Genomic DNA, 26961 nt, shown 5'->3' with positions numbered 1-26961 from the left:
AAAATCAATGCAGATGAAGTTTAAAGCAAAATTTTGTTTGAGCCATCTGCTACGCTTCTGAGATGTTACCAATGCTTTCCATGCATTTGTCTAGCTTCACAAATATGGAAGAGAATTCAAGCACTAAACCAAATATTAACATCACCTTACTTCATCTAGAAGTCATCTTAAGCTGATGGATTTTGGTCAATGACAAGTAACATTTCTCTGAAAAAATGTACTACTGAAAATGATGTTGAAATGGAAATCTGCATTATTATTAAATGAGCTTAAATAGTCAAACGTACTAATGCCATCCACCCCATCCTAATGCCATCTGCATTATGGTAATCAAAGATGGATAACATACAGCTATATAAATTCATTGCTTTTCTTGAGAGGTGGAACAAGCTGCCTATCAAGTGACAGCAGCAAAAGAAACCTGGCCTTACATTTCCTAGCTTAACTTTTTAACCCTAGAATTTTTAAGGCCAGTTACAGGGAGAGGGTAACAGTTGACTTTTCTTGGGTATTCAGTGCAACAGGAAGAAAGTGCAAGAATAAAAGGAAGCAATAGCACAACTTCTGCTACCACCTTTAACTTCATATAGGGGAACCACTTTCCTCTCAATTCTGTTAGCTGTTGATCAGAGATGGCAGCACAGCCCCACAGAAGCTGGGCAGGCTGCAGCTAATTGCAGCAATACAACCAAATTTCTAGGAAGCCAAAAAGGATGCTCTGTCCCATCAAGAGCTTTTCATGCATCACTTGCTTCAACACAACTCTTGAACATTTTCACCACAAATATGAAATCTGCTTAAAAATTCCAATTTAAAAAGTTTCCAATTAGAAAAAAAAAATCTAAATTCCTGTTAATTTTTCTAGATGCCAAAAAAATACAGGTGGAATTGAGGACACCACAGAAAATCCTGAATAAAATACTGTTTCCACGTTTCTTCTAAAACCATCACGCAGCTTCTCAAGTCAACTAGCACAATACAAAACAACATTAAAATGCAGCATGATAAGCCCTCTTCTATGTTTTAACTAAACAGATACTTGTAGTTTCTTATTTTGAGATTTATGTTTTCTCTTCTGTAGTTGTAAGCTAAACACAATTAATTTCCAAGCAAATATATCGACTTCTAGACTGAATCAGCCTGCAGCACTATTGATGACTGCAAGTGGAAAGTCTGCTTTTTACAGCTAACCTCACCTCACCTGCTAGCACACATTCATTACCAATGTGAACCAACCATAAACTGTAGTCTTTCACCTGTTCATCCTACAGAAACAATACAATATAATCCAGCCCATATTGCCACCAGAACTGTACAAGCACTTGGAAGTCACAGAACCACAGAATCCTTTTGATTAAAAAAAGATTTTTAACATCGAGTCCAACCATTCTTTAACTCTACCAAGGCTGAGGCTAAACAATGTTCCTCAGCACCACATCTCTGCCTCTTGGAAACACCTCCATGGATGAGCTGTTTCCATGGTTGAAAACCCTTAGAGATTAGAAGTTGCTTCTAATCTCCAACCTAAACCTCCCCTGGGCAATTTGAAGCCGCTTCCTCTTGTCCTACAACTTGATACCAGGGAGAAGAGACCAACCCCCACCTGACTCCAACCTTTTTTCAGGGAGTTGTAGAGAGCCAGGTTTCTCCTCTGCTTGTTTTTCTCCAGGTTAAACAATCCCAGTTCCCTCAGCTGCTCGCTCCTCACCAGCCCTGTTCTCCAGACCCTTCACCAGCTGCACTGCCCTTCTCTGGACCTGCTCCAGCACCTCAATGTCCTTCTGGGAGGCAGAGACCCAAAAGTGAACCCAGGACTCACAGTGTGGCCTCACCAGTGCTGAGTACAAGAGGATAATCACTGCCCTGGGCCTGCTGGTCACAGTACCCCTGCTATACCAGGATACTGGTGACCTTCTTGGCCATCTGAGCACACTGCTGGCTTATCTTCATCTGGGTTTCAATCAAGTCCTTAAAGCTTGGGGTTTTTTAACACGGATAATCAAGGCGCAATTTTACAATAAACGTTTTCACTAACTGGCTGAAATAAAAGAATTAATTTAAAGTTTAATTAGGAGGCTGGAAAAGTTTAAATTAAATTTTAAAAAGTGTGATATGTTAGAAAAAAAAAAGAGGCAACTTTTCAATCAAAAAGAGTATTAATTACGAACATACAAATTACTGTATTTAAAATCTGTATCCATGACAAAAAAAAAAATCAGCCTATGGATACATAATTCACATCACTAGTGCTTTTTATGGTACTAACCAAAATATTACTTTCAACCTCTAGCTGTAATGAGGACTCTTGCTTATGAACAAGCAAATAATCAAACACTGTCTTTAAGAATCAATTGTTTTGATTAAATGTACAAATAAATCCCTTCAATTAAACCAAACTATCTAACCTTCAAACAGCAGCGCTCAAGTATTTTCCAAGAAGAGCATGAATGAATGCAACTGGGAAGCACAGTGGGATTTGAAAGGCAGAATGAAAAATTAATGGCACACCTACAGAAACTAATTTATACCTCTGCCCAGTGTACAACAAGGGCACACCAAGTCATTAAAAACCACATGGGTAGAGGGTCTATCTTCCAATAATGTAAAAAAAAAAAAAAAAAAAACCAAACACCAAACTATAACCCCAACTGTACTATCAGTTTACTCATCCCTTCCATGTTAACTAACCTGGATATTAGATACCATTTTAACCAATTCAAATCCATTTAGTTACAAACTAGACGCACAAAGATAGCTGAACAAAACCTTGCTAGAATGTTACCTCATTAAGAGGTATTTTTGTCTGGCTGCTGGTTGTTGTGTTTGTTTGTTCAAAAAGGAGGCTTTACAGACACCAGACCCTGGGATTCCTCCACCTCCCCCACAGATCAATCTGAAAACACAGCTACAACATCAACACAAAACTCTAATCTCAAGTTTGTTCCTCCATCCTTTCTAACTACCTCTGGCTTCATAGCACTTAACCTGCATGTGCTCTCCACAGACAATGGGAGCAGCATCATAGCCAAGAATCTGTTTGCCTTAAGAGCATTAACCTGTAAATCAGGAATCACAATTTTACTCTCCTATTGCCTAGCAGGAAGAGTGACTTGATTAGGAAATAAACCCAGCATACCCATATTGTAATCTATTTGCTTCATGTGAGCATTCCAAAGAAAGCCAGACACTTTTAACATGGGAAATCATGGATCTGAGAGCAAAGGAACTACTTTACAGATCATCTATAACTTCAAAAATAGTGATAATAAATTTATTCACAATCACTGACACTTTAACCTTCTAAATAAACCTCAACAGTCTTTGCTATTTAAGGGCCAAACACACCTGAAGTAGCAGCAAGATCCTCAACATCTGACACATGGCCTGCAAGGACCCTGCCTCAGCAACGAACTTGGCAGCTCCTAATAAAGCACACACCAGGTAAACCTGAAATCTTTTTCAAGTCAAACCTAAAACATTCAGCTTCATCTAAATATTTTTATTTATTCTTTCCATTGCACACAGACTAGAAAATTTCACACTTCTCACACCCAACACCATTACTATTGTCTCAGGCAGCTAAATTGAAGTAGTGCTACACTCAGTTCAACGAAGAGGTCAATGTGCCTCAGTTGCCTGGAGACTGATGGTTGCTACAGCAGCACCAGATAAGCCAAGCTAAATAAGCTTCAGCTTGAAGGCAGAAAACATTATTGGTAGAGAGAAACATCGATGCAGTTGTCTCAGCATGTAGCACTGCACAAAATCCTGCAACTGCCTTTCAGACTACCTGAGTGCAGCGTAAGGCCACGCACAGACAATCTTACTGAAGCAAGAGGAAAATACAAAAAGTAAAAGATTTTAATTGGGCTAAATACTAGATTACTTGCAACTATGATTCCTTTGTTCTTCTAGTTGAGTCACATGTTAGAAGGAATTTTCCCTCTGGCTGTAAATTCTTCCTCCTGGCCACTCTCCTCCACCCCCACCCCAAAAAGCCTCAGATTGAATGAGAAGAAAATTGGATTTTTACCCATTTTGCCTAGGAGTAACAAGGAATTAAAACGGCTCTTAAGTGACAAACAAGAAAATTTAGATGGGAAAACCTTTAGTAACATAATTCTTTTGTAGCTTTCATTTTGCAGGACTCCTGAATTCAGGTGGTTGTGACACAAGCAGAGTGTAGTGGTTTTGGAAGGCAAGCCCCTGTTGGGCACTGCCATCTGACACACCCCACAGTGAATCCCACTCGGCCTACAGCACACCGAGGGGTGCAATTAGCACACGTCCTACATCTACCAGTGCTGGTAACCTCCTGTGGCAAGGAGTCCCAAAGATGAGCAACCATACCTTTACAAATAATTTATTTCTTTTTGTTCTGGATGTGGTGACTTTTCCCTTCATATCTTTTTCTTAAATTATGAGATGAACAGAACAGTCATTTCAGCACCCAAGCAGTCTGTGATCCATGGTAACGTTTTACCTTTGACCCAGTGGGTAGGGACCTCTTTGGAGAGATTTTTTCACCAAGAGGTGTTTTGATAGTTACATAAAATATGTTAATTTGTTTTCAGGTGTCCACTGTTTCCATGGATTAAAGAATTCTACTACCACACTAGGAACATGATTTCCTTTTTTCTGGAAGCAAGATGCTTAACCCATGCACTATCATCATCTCCAGATGTTTTCTTATTCTTTTTTTAATTACCACTCATATTAATGGTTATATAAATCATTTTTAGGCAGACAAATGAGAGGAATACAACCAAGGTCACCACAAATTTGTAAAACCTGCTACTTTTACGTTGGTTCTTAAAAACAAAAAAGGAAAACAATAACACAACCACCACACACTGTATGGCAATGTACACACTGAACTTAAATAACTAAGATGAACATCCTGTTCATCTGCAGGAAAGATCCCTTAACTCTAGATTACAGATTCACAGACTGCATGAGGTTGGAAGGGACCCTTAAAGGTCATCTTGTCCAACACCTCTGTGTTCAGCAGGGAAATCTCCAGCATCCCATTGAGTCTGATCTTGAATATCTCCAGGGATGGGGCCTCAACCACATCCCTGGACAGCCTGTTCCACTCTTTCATCACCCTCACTGCGAAGAACTTCTTCCTGATGTCTGATTTAAATCTATCCTGCTCCAGTTTCAAACCATTGCCCTTTGTCCTATCGCTATAAGCCCTTCTGAACAGTCCCTCCCCAGCCTTTCTTTAGGTGCCCTTCAGATAATGTAATGCAGCTCTAAGGTCTCCCCAGAGCCTTCTCTTTTCCAGGCTGAACACACCAAATTCTTCCAACCTGTCTTCACAGGAGAGGTGCTCCAGCCCTCTGATCATTTTTGTGGCCCTCCTCTGGGCCTGCTTCAGCAGTTCTATGTCTCTCTTGTGTTTAATTACACCAAATGAATCAGTAGCAGTGAAAGGAAACGACTGGTATGACCTGGTGTGATGATCACCAGAAGCAGCATATCTTGGAGAATTTCAGCAATACATATTGTCAGAAGAACCATCTATGCTTTATACAAATGATCTGTAAGGTTCTACCACAGGATACCCATTACTAGCTCTGGAGATAAGCAGTAGAGTAGGTATCTCTACTGTCTGCACTCTGGACTTCAGAAAAGCTATTCTGGCATTCAGCAACTCAATTACTTCTATATTAAAATACAGACTTCAGGAAGTGGTCCAAAAAATATGAAGAGTGTAAGGGTCTTCCTAAGTTATGGAAATCAACTCTGGTAAATTACACTAGACATGTAACCATACTTATATCCTTTTCATTTCAAGAAAGATTATTGCTTAAGTTTACTGAGATAATTTTGAAGTCCCTAGCTTTAAGGTGTTCTGATTCAAAGATGTCTGCAAGAGTATTACCCTAAATTCTTTACTTAGCCATTACACATGGTTGTGATGTGTACCTCTGGGTACACAAAGCAGAAAGCTCACTTAAGCAGTCAACCATCCAGTGAAGTCTGAGATTGTCACATCTGTTACATCCCAAAGTCCTAGAACTGAGGGCAGTTTGGTTTTTTTTAACATGTATTCATTCCAGTCCTCAGAGAAAAGTTCATGAAACACTGACAGCTAATGGACCTGACATTTGTTAGAGTCCACAGAGAGGACAGTCCAGAAATTTCCCTTAAATCACCTTAGATTTTTCTCCTGCCTGGCTCTAACAAACTTCAGATGCTTACCTGAAACTTTCCTCCCTCAGATTTACTTTGAGCTAAATATTTAATTATTTTAAATAAATAAATAACTAAGCCAGAAACAAGGTATGTTTCGTTGAGCACAACTAGGAAACAGAAGTGGATGGAAAAATACCTTCCTTGGCCATACTCAGTTTGAGAATATGATATCCATAATTTAAGGCTACAGTTACAAACTGGACAGCACTAAGTATCAGGTATGTGCATATTACTGTCCCAGGGAAATGCCCAATTTTTCCTTCTGAGGACTTGCAAAAAAACCCTCTCAAATTTTCAGCAAAGCCTGCTTTTTGAAGATGTGCTCCTAAATTCCCTCATAATTCAATCCCTGTTTTGGAAGGTACAAAACTACTCCCAAAACTACTCCTAACCAATCTGTTGATGGGGCCAAGATCTAAGAACAGAGTTCCGTTCTTCCTATGTTTTCACTTATTTTTCCATGACTGTCAGAGTAGAAAAGAAAGAAAGAGGAGAAAGTTCCCTTGATAGCATGCAAGATGATGAGCAGTTAAATTCTTACAAGAAGAAAATCACTACAACAGGAAGCCCAAACCCATGTAAACTAGTGATGTGGAGAAAGAGACGGGCACTACAAAAACCCAAAATTAGAGGCTAGACTAATTCCGAAAGTGAGAAAATGAAAACCATAGGACAGAAGCCTCTGAAACATCAGGTGCCTTACATTCAGAATCTGAAAAGATCTGAGCTTTCACATTCCTCTATTGTCAACAAATAACTCCAAATGAATTGGGGGGAAAAAAAAAAAATAAGCCTTATCTCCCTCTAAAAGCTGCATCAGACAAAGGAGGATAACCAGCACTGCAGGAATGCCAAAGAAAACCCTGCTGGTTTCCCACTGCTCCTAAAGGGAGTAAAGCCAAGCAAACTTCAGAAGGGATAATGAAGTGATTAAAGCAAACTTCTTTCACTTAGAATTGCAACTGAGTAGCAGCACCAACTTTCCCAATTAGCACATCTCCACCATGGAGGCAGCAGATCATTACACTATGCTGATGAGGTCCTATCAGCTATCACAAATACCTCCTGGACTACAAAGTAACTAACAACAATTCCCTTTCCCCATCTCAGTGCCAGCCACACGGACTGCAGTTAGAGATACTTCTTGGCCTTTTCTTTCTCTTTATGGGCTACTTCTGTGGCAAAAGAAGTGCAGTAAGAGGTGGGACCAGGTTAGTGACAAATACAGGTAATATTGCTTGAAATTGCCTCACTGATGAACTTATTACAGCCATTAAGCACAGCTACCATCACAAAGGAAAAGAAAAAAAAAAATCACCTACAAAGTCACAATTTGATCCCATTAAATTTCCAGAATAAGCATAAAACCTGAACATTAATCTGTTTATTCACAAACATAAAGCCCCATAAGGTAGTGAAACACACAACATCAGCACCAAAGAGTTGATGAGCTACACATGTTTAAAAGAAATGGCTGCATGTGTTAAAGAAACCACTGCCTCCCATTCCCACTGCCATAAAAAATACTATGGAAATGAGATTCATAGAATGGTTTGGGTTAGAATGGACCTAAAGATCATCCCTTATGGACCTTAGAATGGACCTTAAAGTTCCAACCCCCTGCCATAGGCAGGGACACCTCCCACTAGACCAGGCTGCTCAAGGCCTCATCCAGCCTGGCCTTGAACACCTCCAGAAGTGGCATCCACAGCCTCCCTGGGCAACCTGTTCCAGTGTCTCACCACCCTCACTGGAATTTCTTTCTAATCTCCAGCCTACATCTCCCTTCCTCAAGTTTCAATCCAGTGCCCCTTGTCCTATCACTACAAGCCCTTGCAAAATGTTCCTTCCCAGCTTTCTTGTAGCCCCCCCTCAGGTAGTGGAAGGCCACTATAAGGTCTCCCCAGAGCCTTCTCTTCTCCAGGCTGAACAGCCCCAGCTCTCAGCCTCCAGCCCTCTGATCATCTTCGTGGCCTCCCCTAGACTCTCTCCGGCAGTTCAATATCCTTTTTATGCTGGAGGTACCAGAACTGGACACAGTACTCCAGGTGACAAGATACTTTAATGAGATGACACCATACTTGAAGGCAGTTTTTTTCTTAAAAAGGAATACAGTCTGAGACATGGCTTTAATCAATGACTGGAAGAAAATCCAGTCCTAATCTTGACTTTCACTTCTGCAGGCTGACCCTGTATTCCCAATATGGAGAACCAAACAGGCACAGAGCACTAGGCAGGGTAATCTCCCCCATTTCAGTCATCAAAAAGAACAGACAGCTCAGCCAATTTCAATCTGTCTTGACCAAAACAGCAAACACATTTCATTATAAAATACTAAACCTATTAAAACCAAGACTCTAAAAAACAATTATTTTTTAATCTAACAACCATCATTTCCTGATGAGCAGAGTACAAATCCTGCTGTATGATACCAAAAGACACATAGGTCACTGTTTTTTGGTGGTGGTTTTTTTTTTGTTTGTTTTTTTACGAACATGTATTAATCACTAAGGATAACTTCTCAGAAAGAGCAATACAGCAAACTGATACAGAACAACGTAACAGGCTGACCAAGCTTTTGCTGTCATTACAAAACACACAGGAATCTTTGAGCTAAATGGAGCACAGGACCTCAGCATGGTGCAAATTCTGACTTGGGAAATAGGGAAAAAATAAAGGTAACAATCAAAATGACTTGTCAACAAGAACACACTAATGTTCACACAGAAGTTAAAGACATGCTTCTGAGTGAAAAGGTATGTTTGGGAAATAGTAATTTGCTCCTACATGCAAAAACAAAAGTACGAACAAACATGTCAAGAGGATCAATTCACAGCAAATCAGAAGCAGGGGTTGCGTGGGCTGTACCTTCCCTCCTGCATCCCTTTTTTCCTCTTATAGTCTTGCAATAGTTAACTACACTAATGAAACCTCACTGAACTAAGCAGTGTAACCTACCTAAGACTATACCCAAATACAGGGGAAAAAAGAGGGGGGAATAGGATGAAAAAACCCCAAATCTGCATGTCCAGCAATGAGCATGTTACTAGACAACTGATTCCCACTTCATGAGGAACACCAGCCCCTAAATTCAGTTACGGCACAGCACGAAACACAAGCTAATAATCTTTTCTGGATTTATTAGATTGGAAGAAAAATTACAAGTGACATGAGACACACAAGGTGATCACAAGGCCCATACTGTGCATTTCTCTTAAAACCAATCAAGCCCCATATTTCTCTTCTGACACAGTCTAACAAACAGAAGTGATGGTGCACAGGTCTTGCTCATTTAACTTTCCACATTATTTATGTCCTATTCATTCTCAGTGTCTCTTTTTCAGGCCATGGTTTACTCATTCCATATAAAGATGCTGTTCCTTGCTAGTGTTCACTACTATGGCTCTTCTTGCACAACTTTTGGTATCTCCTGAATCTGTTTGGAATAGAAACTGACTTCTCCTTTTAACATTGATTTCATTTGTCCTCTTACCACCCTGTCAACACAGGCTGTGTTTCAGCAGTGATAGCTGATCTTCACTAAGGGTTGGACTAGACCTTTGGAGGTGCCTTCCAACACAGCCCATTCTATGACAACAGCTCATTGCATAACCCAGCACATCAGTAAACTTGGCTTCCATTCCTCCTCCCCTTCCCAGATCATTTAGGAATAGGTTGAGCTGTACAAAAGGCCACAAGGCTGATCTGATGGTAAACCTGTGAAAACTGAACATCTTGTCTGGGATATCTGCAATCTTATAATCTGCTACTGAACTATGACACAACCTCTCCCCTTATCTCCAGCCTGGTCACTTTAAGTGTTTTCAGTGAGTTACAGTGTGCAATGCTCCTTGGGAATTACCTAAAATAACTAACTCCAAGTGGTTGTGTTTTCCCTTCACAAAAGCTACGCTGGCTCTTCACCAAAGCATCATGGGTTTAATTATTTTTTTAAAATGGTTTCTATCAAGTTGTGCAGCAGAGATGTCATCCAATTTGAGGTGAAATTGCCCAGTAGGCTGCTACCTGTAACACCAGTGTTATTTGATATTGAAATGTATTCTGTGTTGGCCTGCACATGGCATCACTGCTCTGCGTGTACTATACACACACAGAGCAATGTACATACTAAGCTTGATTTCAACCTCAGGAACTTCAGTAAAGACAAGTGGAGAGTCCTGCACTTGGGGAGGGACAACACCAGGCACCAGTACAGACTGGGCATCGTTCTGCTGGAAGCAGTTCCATGGAAAAGGATCTTAGAGTCCTCGTGGACAGTAAGTTCTCCATGGGACAGCAATGTGCCCTCGTGGCCAAGAAGGGCAACAGTGTCCTGGGATGCATCAGGAAAAGTGTGTCCAGCAGGGCTAGAGAGGTTCTCCTCCCTCTCTGCTCTGCCCTGCTGAGATCACACCTGGAATACTGTGTCTAGTTTTGGGCTCCCAAGTTCCAGAGAGACAAGGATCTACTGGGGTAGTCTAAGTGAAAGCAATGAGGATGATGAAAGGACTTGTATATCTCTCCTATGAAGAAACACTGAAAGACCTGGGGCTGTTTAGCCTGGAAAAGAGAAGGCTGAGAGGGAATCTTACCAATGTCTGTAAATATCTGAAGGCTAGATGTCAAGATGAAGGTACAAGTCTCTTTTTGGTTGTGCCCACTAATAGGACAATGGGAACAAGAGGTATGAGCTGGAACACAGGAGGTTCCACCTCAACCTCTTTACTGTGAGGGTGCTGGAGCCCTGGAGCAGGCTGCTCAGAGAGTTTGTGCAGTCTCCTTCCCAGGAGACTTTTAAGACCCATCTGGATGTGTTCCTGTGTGACCTGCCCTGGGTGACCCTGCTCTGGCAGGGCAGTTGGACTCGATCTTCTGAGATCTCTTCCAACACCTAACATTCTATGATTTTAATTCTTCAGGTTTATATCCACTGTCTTAAATCATTGTACACTCTATAAATTAAAAGTTGATAGCTTATATGCACATACAAAAGATTCCCATCAGAAAATGAAAACCACAAGAAACACAAAGTATAAACCCATCATCACCAGTACAGCTTGCTTCATGCTTGCACTCCAATCATTGTGGCTAGCCACACCTGTAACTTGGTACTTTCTTTGCCTTGATAAATGCAAGCTTACCCAACTTAGGTTAATATAAAAGTCTACTATATTTTTTTTCTGGTTCATTAATTCAACTATGTCACCCTTCTGCACTGCTCCAGTGCCTCCCTTATCCCTTCATCACAAACACCGACTACAAATTCATAGAATGGTTAGAGCTGGAAGGGACCTTAAAGTTCACCTAGTTCCAACCCCTGTGCCATGGGCAGGGACACCTCCCACCAGCCCAGGTTGCTCAAGGCCTCATCCAACCTGGCCTTGAACACCTCCAGGGAGGAGGCATCCACAGCCTCCCTGGGCAACCTGTTCCAGTGTTTCACCACCCTCACTGTAACAAATTTCTTCCTCATATCCAATCTAAATCTCCCCTCTTCCATCTTCAATCCATTGCCCCTCATCCTATTACTACAAACCCTTGTAAAAAGTCTCTCCCCAGCTTTCCTGTAGGCCCCTTTCAAGAAAGGGCTGCATTTGCATGATCTTTCCAATACAAAACTATTAGCATATAAATCAACTTTCATTTGCTAGCAAGATGTCAGCCTTGGCCACCTCTTTCCCAGGGTTAGTCTTAGTCATCCATTTGTCAAACCCCCCAGATAAACTCCTCTGTTTTAGAACTGCCACCAGCATTTTTTTCATGAAATGTGCAAAACTCTCTACTTTCCTCCTTTAAACCCTTTCTTAAAACATGATTGATAACAGACATTGCTTAAAGCACTGATGAACTGTAGCCAGCATTTATGCTACCAGTCATAACAGAGTCATTATTACCACACACTTTCACAGATGATTTTTGGAAATCTATGTGGGACTGTGCAATATGAGGGGGAACTTGCAGCCACTCTACCATTTGCATCACAAGTACAGTATTTCTTAGCCTATTTTCCAAACACATCACTGTTTAACATCGAGAATAAGCAGGTCAAGAAGACTGTTTGCTATCTTAAACTCTTGTGATAGTTTACCTGAGTTGCAGCAACAACAGTAGTTATAGAAGGCGCAGTTGAAGGTGACAGAGCTCCCACTTGCTGCAAGTGGCCTGAAGCCTGCTGAGGTAAATGAGAGCTGGAAACGGGAGTGCTAGATCCTGAGCCAGATACTGCATTTGGAAATGATACTGCTACATCATTGCTGCTAAAAATACCTGAAAAAAATTACAAAAACAATTACATGCATCTCTCTCTCTCCCCTTCCCTCTGTTTTTTTTAGTAGCCATGTAAATATGCAGTAGAAAATTAATCAAGACAAACAAGATCACTTAATACATAATGCAGAAAGCTCCTGTGTGGAAATTCTAACCATGCTGATTGTTAAAATGCGCTCTTGTCATCTGACATTCTACAGTTCAGGGATCACAGATTTCTTCAGTTCTAGGTTTTTGTAAACCATGTGTGATAAATCAAATATTTATGTGCATTGCAAACTGCCCTAGTATTAACTGTAGCAGAATTTTTGGCTAAAATGCCTGCCTTCAACTGAGTCTGCTACCAGAGTTTGTTCTTTCACTGAAATGCTGTAAAATGAAGTCTTGGGGCTGTGCAATTGAACAGACATGATAGAAACGGAAAAATACTTTTTAACTTTAAAGCACAATGTTTCTAAACAACATACATTGGTCCAAAACCATAATTTTGGCAACTAAGGACTGCCTGTGTATTTTCAGAGAGATACTGACAGCAAGCCTGAGGACAAAGTTCTCAGATTTGCTGGTAGAACTGGGTGGGATTTCATTGATTCACAAACTAAAACTCCATCCATGATCTACAAATGCTTGACTAACATTTCTGCTAGAGCAGCCAATAAGTAAAGGACTACACAGGTTAACATTAGTCAGAACTGTATGGTAGCAATTTAAATAGGAAGAGTTCATACCTCTCTGTGAAGCCATTACTTCTGTTCATCTACATGCAGGATAAAGTTCAGTATATAGGTTGGGGGAAAAAAACCCTACTGACCAGAAGCCCAGGACAAGAAGTAGTACCTGTCTATGAAACTGTTAGGCTCCACGTGCATTAGATAAGTGAGCTGTCAGCTGGCCAGGGAATATCAAGCATGGTAGCACTGAACTGCAGTTAGAGGAAGAGTGCCACAGGGAGTAAACAGAAGTAGAATGAACATGGTTAGATCAAAAAAAGCAACAGAACTGAAATGCCAGTTAGAAGGCAAAGGGTGGAGCTAGTTTGTCACTCATACAAATAATGATCTGGAGAAGGCAGTGACAACAAGAAGATAGGCAATGTTAAAACACCACGCGCCACACAGCAATCCTTCTGAGCACAGGCAGTCAAGGGAGACCATCATCCAAACCCACACATACTAAGCAAACACCGATGCATCTTCAATTCCCTGCCTCTGCTAACTGCCCAGAAAAACAGGACAGAAAACCAGCCAGACCCAGAAGAGAAAGGAAATATGAAAAAAAAAAAAAAAAAAAACAAAACCAAACAGCTAAAGGACACATTCTGACAACTTTTTTTTTCCTGCCTAACCAAGGTTAGTGACTTCTTGTCATCTCATCTTGTCCCCAGCCTCTTGGTCACAGCACAGTTCCATACCTGCTCTGCTCTGCTCTTCTACTGACCTCTGTATCTTTTTCCATTTAGCACCTCCTGGGGTCATCTTCCCCTTCTGGTTTGGGTCTTTTTTTTGGTCACCAACCCAAAAGTCAACTGGCATTACTAAACAGTTAAAAGTTTCCTCATGTGTTCACTTTGTTATGACCTTTCTCCAATTAGATCTGCCTCATCTAACTGGACAATGAAGTCCATGGTATAGATCCTACACAATACCAAACCAAACATGATTAACCACTAGAGCCTTGCTACTGAGTCTTCTCTTAAACGTGATATCATTACAACCACAAACCCTGAAATATACCCCAGGCCCTCAAAACATTTTTAAAATCCTATTTCAATCAGAGATTTCAAAATTACATTTTTTGACCATTTGTATCTTTACTGTATTAAAACAATTAAATGTACAAAAATTCTTGGAGAATCTGAGATTCTCATGTAATCATATGGCTTCAGGAACTGTTCATTTTGAGGGTGAAAATAATGAAATATCACAAAACTTAGGATTAAATCTTAAGAGCTCATCATCAGGAATGCCGTCACTGGCATAAAGCATCAACGACAATGAGGGGAAAAACCAAAAATTTTGGTGAGAGTTAAGTTAGTAAAAAAGAAAGGGGTTTTGCCAGAAACAGCTCCAACATCTTAAAGCTATTGGACATTTTTTTCCTTCATTTTTCAAAATCTTACATATTTAGTAACTGCAGAATCTCTGCGGGCTTTATTTTTTCCTTAGTTTTTCAAAATCTTGCATATTTAGTAACTGCAGAGTTTCTGCTGACTTTATTTTAATGCTGAGGTTTATTCTTCCTCTTAAAAACAAAATTCTGGAAGACAGGCAGATACCAAATCACAGGCATAAAACTAATTTCAAAAGAAAGACAAGCAGTAAAGTAGTTTTTCAGTGGAATGAGGTAAGCTGTTAGTTGTTGCTAGTAATAGCAGTTGTAGTAGTAGTATTAATAACATTCTTTGTTGCTGTGAATTGCAGGACACAGGTGACTTATCTGCACACTCTGTTGGGGTGAAGTGTTTCCATTTAGCAATACCTTACTCAGTATATAAAGTACATGCACCTTCTGGAGTTAGTCGTGCAACCAAGATATTGCCCCATTGCAAGCATCTGAATAAGAACTGTATGCTGAGCACACAAATCCTTGATTTTCACACTGCTTCAAACATGTCCGGATAAAAACTATGTGCATATCACATTAGAAAGTCAAGAAAGTACATGCTTAAAATGCCTCAAAACGTATTCATGTTGTCCTGTTGGGGTCTGGGAAGAGATAAATCATTTTGTGGATCAGGAAGGAATAATAATGAAAGCCTGAACAAATCACTATAAACCACATGAATGTTTAAAACAAACAAATCACCTTGAGGTCCTTCCCATAATGCTGAAAAGCCAAATAGCTACAGCTGGTGATGAATGGCATGGTGTCATTTGCCAGAGGCATAAACAACAGGGTTAAATACAACCTTCAGCATTTTAAAACACAACAACACTTCATTCATGGAATGGGTTGGAAGGGACTTTAAACATCACCCAGTTCCAACCACCCTGCCATGGGCAGGGACACCTTCCACTAGCCCAGGTTGTTCAAGGCCTCATCCAACCTGGCCTTGAACACCTCCAGGGAGGGGGAACCCACAACCTCCCTGGGCAACCTATTCCAGTGTCTCACCACCCTCACAGCAAAGTTTTTCAGCTGCAGATGGAAATGGATGCCTAACACTGCTGGGTGAAGTCTGACTGTGCTTAACACCACCGAGCCCTGCAAAATGCAGCTTCAGGCTCTGGCAGCTAAAATGCATGTACAGCCTGTGTGGCTGGACTGAAAGGCTTATCAAAAAAGAGGAGTGCAGGGGGAAAAAAAATGAAGGCATCTCTGGAGAACAAATAGCGGCCTGCTTAGCATAGAAGGGTAGTACTGCAAAGCAGGGAACACAGAAGAATATGCAGAGGGGAAAAAAAATGCATTCTTTTTGCTGACATCAGGACAAAATGAAAGGAAATAAGAGTTTCAAGAACAGCAAAAAAAAAAAAACAAACAAAAAACCACAACAGCCTCAAGTCAGAGCTAGCCCTGCAGCAGCACACACCAAGGTGGGCACACAACAAATTCAGTGATTTTACTCAAAAGCTCAAAAATAAGCAGTTCCAAGAGTAGAAGAGTTAAAGCAGATTAAATGCTGGCTTTCAGTGGTGCTGTATCTCTTGAAGGACATCGACACACTATGATTTCCAACCATAATGTCTGTATCTAGTTAGGAAACCTTCAGTTCTATTTATTTTCTGTGACTCAGCTTCCTCACCTTCACCTCCCATGCTGGTGCTTGCCTAGTTCAGCCACCGGCAAAACCAGGCAGTGGTTGCTCCTATAGCCCTACCAAAGCCATACACTGCCCTTCCCTACTGCAGCAACCCACATATTTTAGGCTCCTTTAACCAGCTGATTTGAAATTGGACAACAGGCTCAAAGCTAACTGTGGGCCAAAACCAAGACAGAAAACACAGACTGCTTCCTTACGAAGCCAGGAAAATGTTGTCTCTACCATTAAGAAGTATTTTATTTTTAAAGTCTCTAACTAGAAACTTGCAACAATTGTGAAAAGAGGAACCTCTTGGAGCTATTAGTCACAGGTTGCTGATCCTAGCATTTTGGTAAAACTTAAGGAATAAGCAGAATATGTTGTTTTAAGATGTAAACTTGTGACCCCACACAAGTAGTGAAGAACTACTGAACTTTCATGCTTAGAGCAGGACCAACAGACAGAGGAGAGGGAGATGGGAACAAAAACCTCAAAGGGACTTACAGAAATCAAAGGAGATTGAGTTATAAGACCAAGAAGTTCTTTACAAACCCTGAAGCTGTACAGCTTCACTTCCTGTGTTCATCTCAGAAAGTCTCCCCTAAAATGATGACAACTTCCTATACAGAGGAAAACGAAAAAGTGCCTTTGAATGAAGCATGTAGAAAGCTAAACATGCATAGAAATTTAAGTTTAATGACATAAAAAAGAACCTGTTCTGTTCCAGCAGAATATTCATAGTGGAAGAACTATCCCACTGTGTTATTTTGTACTATGGACACCAGCTAAAGTGAATCTAATGATAAACATGAGAAAATAAAACCAGGTTACTGTGACACAGTTGTCTAAAAAGAGAACAAAGTTGTGCTTGAAACTGCTGAGCTAGGAATAATATTTCCTTTCAGTTTATCTGAGATAACGAAGCTGTAGCTTGGATGCTAAGGAAGCAATCTGAAACCCAAGAATCAAACAGGCTGTTCTGCTGTTGCTGCTGAGCAGAGTTTCTTTTCAGATAGGTAAGATTCTGAAGTACCAGTTCCAGAAGTGCATGGAAACGACAGTTGTTGTTCTGCAGCTGGTAACAAGCCAGTATTACCCTCTCTTTCAGTGACTGGGGGGTCCTTTTCTGATAGAGGCCCAGCAGCTTCTGCACAGGTCAATAGCCAATGCCCATTCTGTGTCCTCTCCATGATGAGGGAGAAGGAAAAGCCTCCAGACTTGAAGCGCCCAAAGAATAAAAACTGCTGAGGGTAGAGGGGAGATAGCAAATACAGATGCACACATTGTCATAATGGAACAGCTATTCTGGCTTCACACCTACTGACAGAAGGCAGACTGCAGGAAAATATTCTTTAGAGAGGATTGATAGTCAAAGACCTAAATACTCAGCAAGAACCTTCAGACAACCAAGGAAGACAATTCAGCATAGCAATGATGAATAAATGATCTATGAACAAGGTCATATCATCTTCACATATAGCAAAGACCTACATCTGTGATACAATGCTGTTAAAATTAACCCCAAATCCTTTACAGCTCAGCTAGCAGAACATGTTGAGTCACTCTTCTCCCCACTTCCATTCTTATGTTCATGATCCTGACTGTACTGCTAGCTACAGTCATTCAGAAATGTAGTCAGCAGTGGGGTGGGCGTGAAGGGCAAGAACTGATCCATGTATGTATGGAAGTGTTCTACTCTCTTCAGCCAGTCCCATCTGCTGCAGTGGAAGTTACTTTGTACTTATCCCACCTTCATTACCAGCACACATCAGCAGCCATACAGACCTCACTCTTCAGTAACTTGTAACATTGAGGAACACACAGAGCAGCTAAGTGACATGGAACCAGAGGTGAGTTGACTAAACCAGCTCACTCAGCCTCCACTCCCCTATTAACACTTGGATTGCCACAAGTAGGCTTTGAACTACAAGTTCTCAGAACTGCCCAAACCACTATCAGCAAGGTTACAGCTCCCTGTTGCAGTGTGCCTGCTCCTCATCTGAATTCATCCAGACTGCCACAGGTCATGCACTACAGCCCTCCATGCAGAAGCCCAGCCTAGGTGGGTTTGCTCTCTGAGAGGAGAGCTGTGAACAAGACACAAGAAGATAGATGAAGGACAGGCTGGACTAGAACACAGGAAGAATTGGCTCATGTTCCTGGACCAGTACATCATCTCTAACTGTAACCAACTGTTAGAGGAAAAGCATAGTAAAAGGGCAAACATGAAGTAATACTTTGCTGAAATACTTTCCAGCCTCTAGAAGTCCGTAACATACGAAGTTTGAGGAATGGTCTTTGTAATTATCAGCCATAAATTTGTTCCCAACCTCACCCCAGTGAATTTCTTCCACTCATTTCTGAACAGTTGTAACATTCCATACCACGCCCCACAGCAAAGTTCTACCTCAGTAAAATGTGTGGTCATTCTTAGTTTTTTTTTTTTCTTTTTTTTTTCTTTTTTTTTGGATGAGTGAAAGGCAGTGACAACACAGGGACAAACTTCCTTTCATTTGTTTCCTCCAATTGTTCTGATTTGCCACAATAAATTTTTGAGCTGCTTTAATACTGCCTGTTTAAAGTTCACCTATACAATTAATTCAGACTTATAAAAGAAGACCTGAAGAAATTCATGCTTATTCTAGCCCTAGTCAAGAAGTTTTGAAGTATACTTCTAAGCTAAGAGCACTAAGATAAAAATCTCCGTGACCATATCTGAGACACACATGCTCAGAACTACAGGAAAAGCCTAGAGCTCAAGTGTATTTACAGCACAGAAAGATCTATGCAAGAAAAATTTAAACAGATATGGAAGAACAACTGATACATCTTAAAATGGTTTGGGTTCAAAGGGACCTTAAAGATCATCTAATTCCAACACCCTTCCATGGGCAGAGACACCTCCTACTAAGCCAAGATGGCTCAAGGCCCCCTGCAACCAAGCTTTCAAAACTTCCAGGCTTTGAGCCTCCACAACTTCTCTGGGCAACCTGTTCCAGTGCCTTGATGCCCTCATTGGGAAGAATTTCTTCCTAAGCGTCTAATCTAAACCCTGATTCTTCCAATTTGAAGCCATCACTCCTTGTCCTATATAACAATCTCAACTTTTACTGAGCTGATTAACTTTTGTCTTGGTGAGCCAAGATAAGCCTAAGTTACTTCAATGTGACATACTAAAACCAAAGCCATTTCAGGCTCATCAAACATGTACCCCTGAATAGGAGCATGACACTTGTGAGCCAAGTTTCTTGATGATTTCCAGGGAGAACTAAACGCATTTGCTTCAGAGCTCAACCAACGTACCATAGCTTCAAACCATTCTGGCTGCAGTCATCTCAGCACTCAAATAGTGAGTCACTGGCAGCATAGGTTCCTCTCCACTCTCGATATAAAATAGTCTTTTATGGTAGTTTCTACTTCCAAAGCTCCTTCTCTTTTGGATTGCAGTGATCTGCAGCTAATGTCTTAGAAGACATGCTGCAAGCTGCTTGATTTGAGGCAGAATTATCCAAAAGTGGGCCATTAAGAGAGGCTGGCCAGTAACAATGGCAATTCCCTTGTGATTAGTTAGGCCTGGTGGTGGGGAACAGCTGTTGCCTGAACTGCTGAAAGACACCACACAGCTGTCCTTAGGAAGAGCTAAGGCTTTAGAGATGTGTTCTGGAAACTCATGGACAGGTAAAGTTGTAACGTTTGACAAGTCAACAAGAATATTCCATTGCTCAGTACTCTGGAACAAAGGGCATACATCAATTTGTAACTTGCCTTTCTCTTCTTCTACTTTTTTTTTTTTTTTAATTTATATGTTTTACCCAAGCACTACTGTCCCCAGGCCTCAATACAGGCAGATGACTTTTCATTCATACTGCCCAAGTTGGGCTAGATTGAAAAATTTAAGTCTTTCATGCTCAGTACAGATTCTGTCTAGTTTATGTTATCTTGTTTAAAAAAAAAAAAAAATCATACAATCACAGAATGGTTTGGGTTGGAAGGGATATTAAAGATCATCTAGTTCCAAGCCCTTGCCATAGGCAGGGAGGACACCTTCCACTCGACCAGGTTGCTCAAAGCCCTTTCCAGCCTGGCAGGGAGGGGGCAACCACAACTTCCCTGGGCAACCTGTTCCAGTGTCTCACCACCCTCACTGGAAGGAATTTCTTCCTAATCTCTAACCTAAATCTCCCCTCTTCCAGCTCGAAGCCATTGCACCTTGTCCTATCACTACAAACCCTTCTAACAAGTCCCTTCCTGGCTTTCTTATAGGCCCCTTCAGGTACTGGAAGGCTGCTTTAAGATCTCCCTAGAGCCTTCGCTTGCATGACTCCATTTTGTAGTCCTCCTTTTTCACTGAACCTTTCAAATGTGTTAAAGACTTCAACTACCATTTTTCCTCCTCTACACTGCCAGCACATCATTCAACTGACAGGCTCTGACCACATCTCTACACCAACTTTAAACCTCCCAACTTGTACTTGCCTCCACCCAAACCAAAACTCCCATTTTTTTTTTTTTCTTTTGGCTACTTTCTTGCTGATGTGCAGCCAACTTAACCTCAGGTCAATTAAAAAAACAAGCTCCTGATAGAAATCTCCCTTAAAACTCACAGACAGTGACTCTTGCAATCCTCAGCATTATCTGACTCATCATCTGAATATGCTGTGGGAGTAAACAGTCTTCTCACAGTTAAATATTTACCTTAAGTTTGAATACTTTCTTTTCATCCTAAACACACGTGGCAAAATGCTTCCTTGCTGCTCATCAACATTTCTCCCTACTCTCATTGATGTCACTTACACATATCCTTCTGTCAAAACAAGAGTACTCAAAACACAAACCCTGCAAGATTGGGGAGGGTGAAGTAACCAACTTTAAAATCTTAGAGAAGCATAGGGAAGCAGAGAAAACACACACCCATCCAAGAAGGGGGGGGGAGGGAAAAATGTGGATTAGATGATGAATCCTGTCCAAACACTGTTCTAAACCAAAAATCAAACGTACAGGTAACATGATGCTGCCTCACAATCAGGAGCCATCCAAAGCATTGCTGCTGCTTGACAAAACAGCACACAACATTAAGTAAACACTTTCATCTATGCCCTTCCAACTTCTGTGCTGGAGTTGGGAATATGCAATCAGTTTAAAAAGAAAAAGAAATGCCAACATGGAAAGAAGTCATGACAAACAGCTTGCCATCAGGCTCTGCTCTGCACTTCTTTGTGAACCTACACCTCTTGAACAGGAAACAGCAAAAAAGCTCTGCTATTAAAACAGCAGAAACTCACCAAGTCCAAACTCAGCACACTTGGTCAGATACCCTTCAGGTGTTTTATTTTTGTTCAGAAAAATGGTGAGCTTGCTTTCCTTCATCTCAAAGCTGCTTCAGAGCACTGTATACCTGTGAGAGTGAGAGGGAAACCCTATATCAAAAGGAAAAAAAGCTAAACCTATTTCACTAAAGCAAAGCAAATCCAGAGAAATTTCAGTGTCTCTCACCACACGTAAACTATGAAATAGAAATGTAATGTAACCTTTTTGTTATTGTCATTTTGTTACTATAAACATCTGCCTAACATGTAGTTTGTGTCTCTGACACTGTGAAAAGCAGAAGTCCTATAGAACTTAATGACTGCTAGCTTAAAATGCAGAGAACTTTACCATGCAAAGTTTAAACTCTTTTGCATATGCTGAACTCTAAGTCTAGACAATTTGCAGTGCACACAGCACTGTTCTTCCAACATACACACAGAGCAATATGAAAATCATTCTGTTTGGCTGACATCAGTGGATAAAAATAATTCCATTTTTTATTAACAGATTACCTGACACCAATTAACTATCACATTGAGAAATACACTTGAACATCTCCAAAACCAGCCTCATGAGAGGGCTTTACCTGTAAATATTCCTCCTAAATCTTTCAGTAAGTTGTGAGCATAGATATGATTGTTTCCTACAAATGAACAAAAGCCATGAAAAAGTAAATCAAGCTCTAATTTAATAAGATATGTTTCATTTCCACTGCCTGTGAGTGAAGACAGAGCTAGGAGTACAAAGCCAAGGCTGAATACTGAAGGGAAATGGCAATTAGACACATTAAGGATTCAGTATTGCTCCCTCTGAAACTGATAGCGCTGTTATCAGTGACACAAAGACTGGACAAAACAAGGCTACCTTCACATGCATTGCTTGTAGTAATTTAAGTAGTCAGGAAGGCAAGTGGGAGAATGCCTGAGGTAGACACCACTACGACACACCTATGAATGGAGCACAGAAGAACAACTAGAAACACTATTCACAAAATTAAAGAAAGGAATCTCAGAACTGGAATAAAACTGTTATCGTTTTACTGCGCACATACAAAAAGATCATAAAAAGAGAACTGAGCACTATTGACCTATCAGGCTCCTGCAGACAATCTACAAAGTTTTCACTCAAGTACTGAACAATTGACTCACTGCAGACCTGTATTTCACCCAATCCATAGAATATGCAGACCTTCAATCAGGCTTTTCCACAAAAGGCTATCCTTTGTGATAAATGAACCTCTGAAAAAGATTCTAATATAACTTACCATTATGTATGGTATTCATCAACTTGGAGAAGGCTTTTGAGTTAGGAGAAAAAGGGCTTCATGTTAAGATCATGTTTAACAGACACAAAAGAATATATGTATAGATAGGAATTTCAGGGAACAATAATATAGCTGAATACAGATTTCTTGTTAGAGCTCTGATCATTTACAGCAGCTCAAATTGTAGAATGGATTTATTCCTACCCACTATAAATTTTTACTTATATTTCTTTTATCAGTGTTTGTTAGCTTTTAAATGCCAAGTATGAGAAGAATATTCCAGCACAGGCCACTTAACTGCATTCCAAAGCTACTGTTATAAATTCCAACACTTTGCAGCAACAATCAATAGGCTCAACAAAAGCCTGATTTGAATTTCATTGCCTTAAACAAATGGAGAAACCTAAACTGAAGCTGCTTTGTCATTTTAATCCCAAGGCCTGTTTTTTAATGTCACTGAGGGAGACTAATTTTCTAGCAATAAGAAGTCTAGCAGACAGAACTCCAGTCTCCTGGACTTGAGGGAGCTCAGCTGAAGAACTCAAATGCGTACAAAGAAAGAACGTCCAAGTAGTGGTACACCATGGGAGATGCCTGCATGAACTCCTTTTTCTTCAAGAGCTGGGGTTTCTAGAGAATCTTGATCTCTGACCATGAAGTGCCAGAATTCACTGACATCCTCTGCTGGGTAGCTGGAAGTCTCCAAGGGAGCCTCCACACCACCACAACACGTGAATGCCGAGTTGCAGAGTGGTGGCAGTCATGCAGTTGGTCACCTCTTCCACTTACACCACCAACTTATTCATCCTTAGCATCATGACCTCATGACAATTTTAGTTTCAATTTATTAGTTCACTCTTTCACATTACTGATGAACAAAGCCCTCAGCTTAAGGGTCTGGTCTGACAAGCTGCTCAAATGGATGCTTCTGTAGGCAGGAGAGAACATGGTGAACCCCTCTGTCAGACATCCATGGGTGGATTTTTACCTGCAGCAGCCTCTGAGTTCTGACTGCAATAACTCTTCCTGTTCCAACTGAGTCATTGTCTTTCATGCTTTATTTTTCCCTTCTTTATTCTCCCCACAATTGGCAACTACTACAGCCTGCTGCCCTAAGCCATTTTTTAACTGTCAGGCAATTTCAAACATCAGGATTCCTCCCAAAGAATTAATTGATAGCAAACTCAGTTTAAAGTCCTGTCATTGATACCAAAATATTAAAAAAACAGATTAATCACTAAGAAAAAAAACTTTTTAATTCTTCCTTTTAACCTAATGCCTAAATTTGCATGACCAGCTAAAGTTACTTCCTCGAAAAACAATTTCTAAAATTAATAATAATTTAATTTTTTAAATGTAGTATTTTATTAAAACTAATATTTTGATAAAAATATTTTTATTACAAACCAAATCTGTACTGTGGGGCAAAAAAAAATAGTTGTGGGGTTTTTTTAATTTTGTGGTAGAGAAAAAAACCCAAACAACAACTTAATGTATAAAATCCTGGATGCTGCTTGACAAAAGTGGATTCATCTGATTGAAGTCATCATTTTCATTCTTTCAGAGGGCTAACAACAATGTACAAAAATACACTCCTAAACAAAAATACTCCTTTAAAAGGCAAAAATCAGATTGTAGAAAATTAAAAGTTACTGAAAAACACAGAGTGAATGTGGTTGGGATCATCTACAGTAGTACTGGGACAAACTCGGCCTCAGGTGCAGTGCACACAGCCCAACCCTCGTCTGCCTCTCTTCAGAGAGGAACCATTTCACACAGTCACAGAAATGTTGCAGTTGGAAAAGACCTTCAAGATCATCCAACCATTCTCTAACTCTTCTACGGCTAGAACTAAACCATGTCCCTCAGCACCACATCTCTCTCTTTTTGAAACACCTCCAGTCATGGGGATTCAACCACTTCGCTGGGCAGCCTGTTCCACTGATCGAGAAACCTTTAGGGAAGACGTTTCTTCTACCTCCAAACTAAACCTCCCCTGGGGCAACTTGGAGCCATTTCCTCTGCTTCTATCACTTGTTACTAGGGAGAAGAGACCAATCCCCACCTCACTCCGACCTTTTCCAGGCAGTCGTAGAGAGCCAGATGATCTCCCCACCTCAGCCTCCTTTTCTCCAGTCTAAACAACCCCGGCTCCCTCACTTGCTCCTCACCAGCCCTGTTCTCCAGACCCTTCACCACCTTTGTTGCCATTCTCTGGACCCACTCCAGCACCTCATTGTCTTTCTTGGAAGGAGAGCCCCAAAACTGAACCCAGGACTCAAGGTTCTCCTCACCCGTGACAGCACAGGGGAGCAATCACTGCTGTGGTTCTGCTCGTCACAGTGCTCCTGATCCAGGCCAAGATGCTGGTGGCTTTCTTGGCTACCTGGGCACATACTGGCTCACCTTCAGCTAGTTGTCAATCAACACCCTGGGCAGATTTCCCACACGTACTCTCCACAGCCTTTGTCTGATGGTATCAGTTTGTTCCAGTTCTGTTTTGTGCACAAGAAATGGCAGCCATTTTGATCCACCACTGCTTCCATACTAAGGGAAGTCCCTCTCATAGTTAAGGAACAGTTAGGTAGGTTTTTTGCAGGGACTTTGGATGGGTATGTTTCTCTGTTTTTTATACAAGCTCAGAGTGCCTGAGGCTACACCTTTTGCTTTTGCTTCCTTAAAAATGTCCCACATTGGAGCTACTATTAACTCAAACCACCTTATTTATTGCATTCCCAAGCAGCACTCCGAGCTTTCACGAAGCTTTCCAGCAGAACACACTAAATATGCCCCAGTTAAGTCTTTTACAAGACAGGGATCTACTGGAGAGTGAGTCCAACAGAGCTATGAGGATGATGAAGGGATTGGGAGATCTCTCCTATGAAAAAAAGACTGAGACACCTAGAGCTCTTCATTCTGGGGAAGTCTGAGAGGAGATCTTATCAATGTCTACAAATAACTTAGTGGTGGGTGTAAGGATGAAGGTGCCAGGCTCTTCTTGGTGGTGCCCAGTCACTGAACGACAGGTACAAGCTGGAACACAGGAGGTTCTACCTCAACATGAGGAGGAACTTTGCTGTGTGGCTGCTGGAGCCCTGGAGCAGGCTGCTCAGAGAGGATGTGGAGTGAGTGTCCTTCTCTGAAGAATTTCCAAACCTGCCTAGATGTGCTCCTGTGTGGGCTGTCCTATGTGATCCTGGTCTGGCAGGGGGGTTGGACTCAATGATTATCTCTAGAGGTCCCTTCCAACCCCTAGTGTTCCGTGATTCTGTGATTCTACAACACACGTTTCACAGACAAGTGAGGAAGAAATGCGGGTAAAGAGCTGACAGAACAATGCCACAGACTTAGCCAGGTATATGGGGTTAAATCAAGCAGTTGCATGGCAACTCAGGAACACACATGAAAAAAGGATGGCAGAAACAAACTGCAATAGAACCCCTTTCAACTGCAGCTGCTAAATGTGGGGGGAAAGTCTTTTTAACATTCGCAGTAAACAACCTTGAAGGGAGCAGTACCAATGCCAGGACACGTGAATTATGCTTTAATAGTCTGCTAATGTGCTTTTCTGAATCAACATTGCCACAAGGAAATAAATCATGAGGAAAGGATTCACGTTTTTTGATTCTTGCTTTGGAAGTCTGCTTTGTTTGAAGCCTTAAGATTCCCAATAGGAAGTAAAAAGGCTGTCATGGAATGAGCAAAAAAAGGCAAACAGAGTATTAGAAATTATCATAAGGGAACAGAGAACAAAACAAAAAGCAGAATTATGCCACTTTAAAAATTCCTGTTGCATCTCTATCTCTGTACTACCTGCACTTCTCCAAAAAGGATATAGTAGCACTATAGAGAGCTAGAATGGGTAAGGATAATTTAGTCTGAATGGCAAAAAAATAGTATTAAGATCTCTAGGTCTAAAAAATATGAAGAGGGGAAATGAAAGAAATTCATCAATTATGAATCTTGTAAAGATGCTGAATATTTTTAATGACTGTTTTAAACACTGTTTTTAGAGGAGTGTCAAAACATGATCAGCAACAGCTGCAAACAAAGTACATCCTTTTACAATGCATAAAGACATCAAACTCACATCTCATTTCAGACACTAACAGCCTAAATGGTTTCAAAAGCAGTTACATCAATACACAGAAGAGACCAGTTCACAGAAGAGATGTAC

General features: G+C 40.9%; 1 protein-coding gene across 2 annotated transcripts in view; it reads right to left on the bottom strand.

Annotated features, from left to right (window-relative positions):
* MLLT10 (MLLT10 histone lysine methyltransferase DOT1L cofactor) overlaps nt 1-26961 on the bottom strand; it is a 117689-nt gene that overhangs the window by 21297 nt on the left and 69431 nt on the right. For both annotated transcript variants that reach the window (XM_054390240.1, XM_054390241.1), the window contains exon 11: nt 12293-12471. In XM_054390240.1, the coding sequence (XP_054246215.1) occupies nt 12293-12471 (179 nt within the window). The remainder of the gene's footprint in view (nt 1-12292; nt 12472-26961) is intronic.

Source organism: Indicator indicator, chromosome 20 (genome assembly GCF_027791375.1).
Source record: "Indicator indicator isolate 239-I01 chromosome 20, UM_Iind_1.1, whole genome shotgun sequence".
NCBI classification, from domain to species: domain Eukaryota; kingdom Metazoa; phylum Chordata; class Aves; order Piciformes; family Indicatoridae; genus Indicator; species Indicator indicator.
The sequence above is the reverse complement of the archived record's forward strand: the minus strand, read 5'-3'. Positions and strand labels throughout refer to the sequence as shown.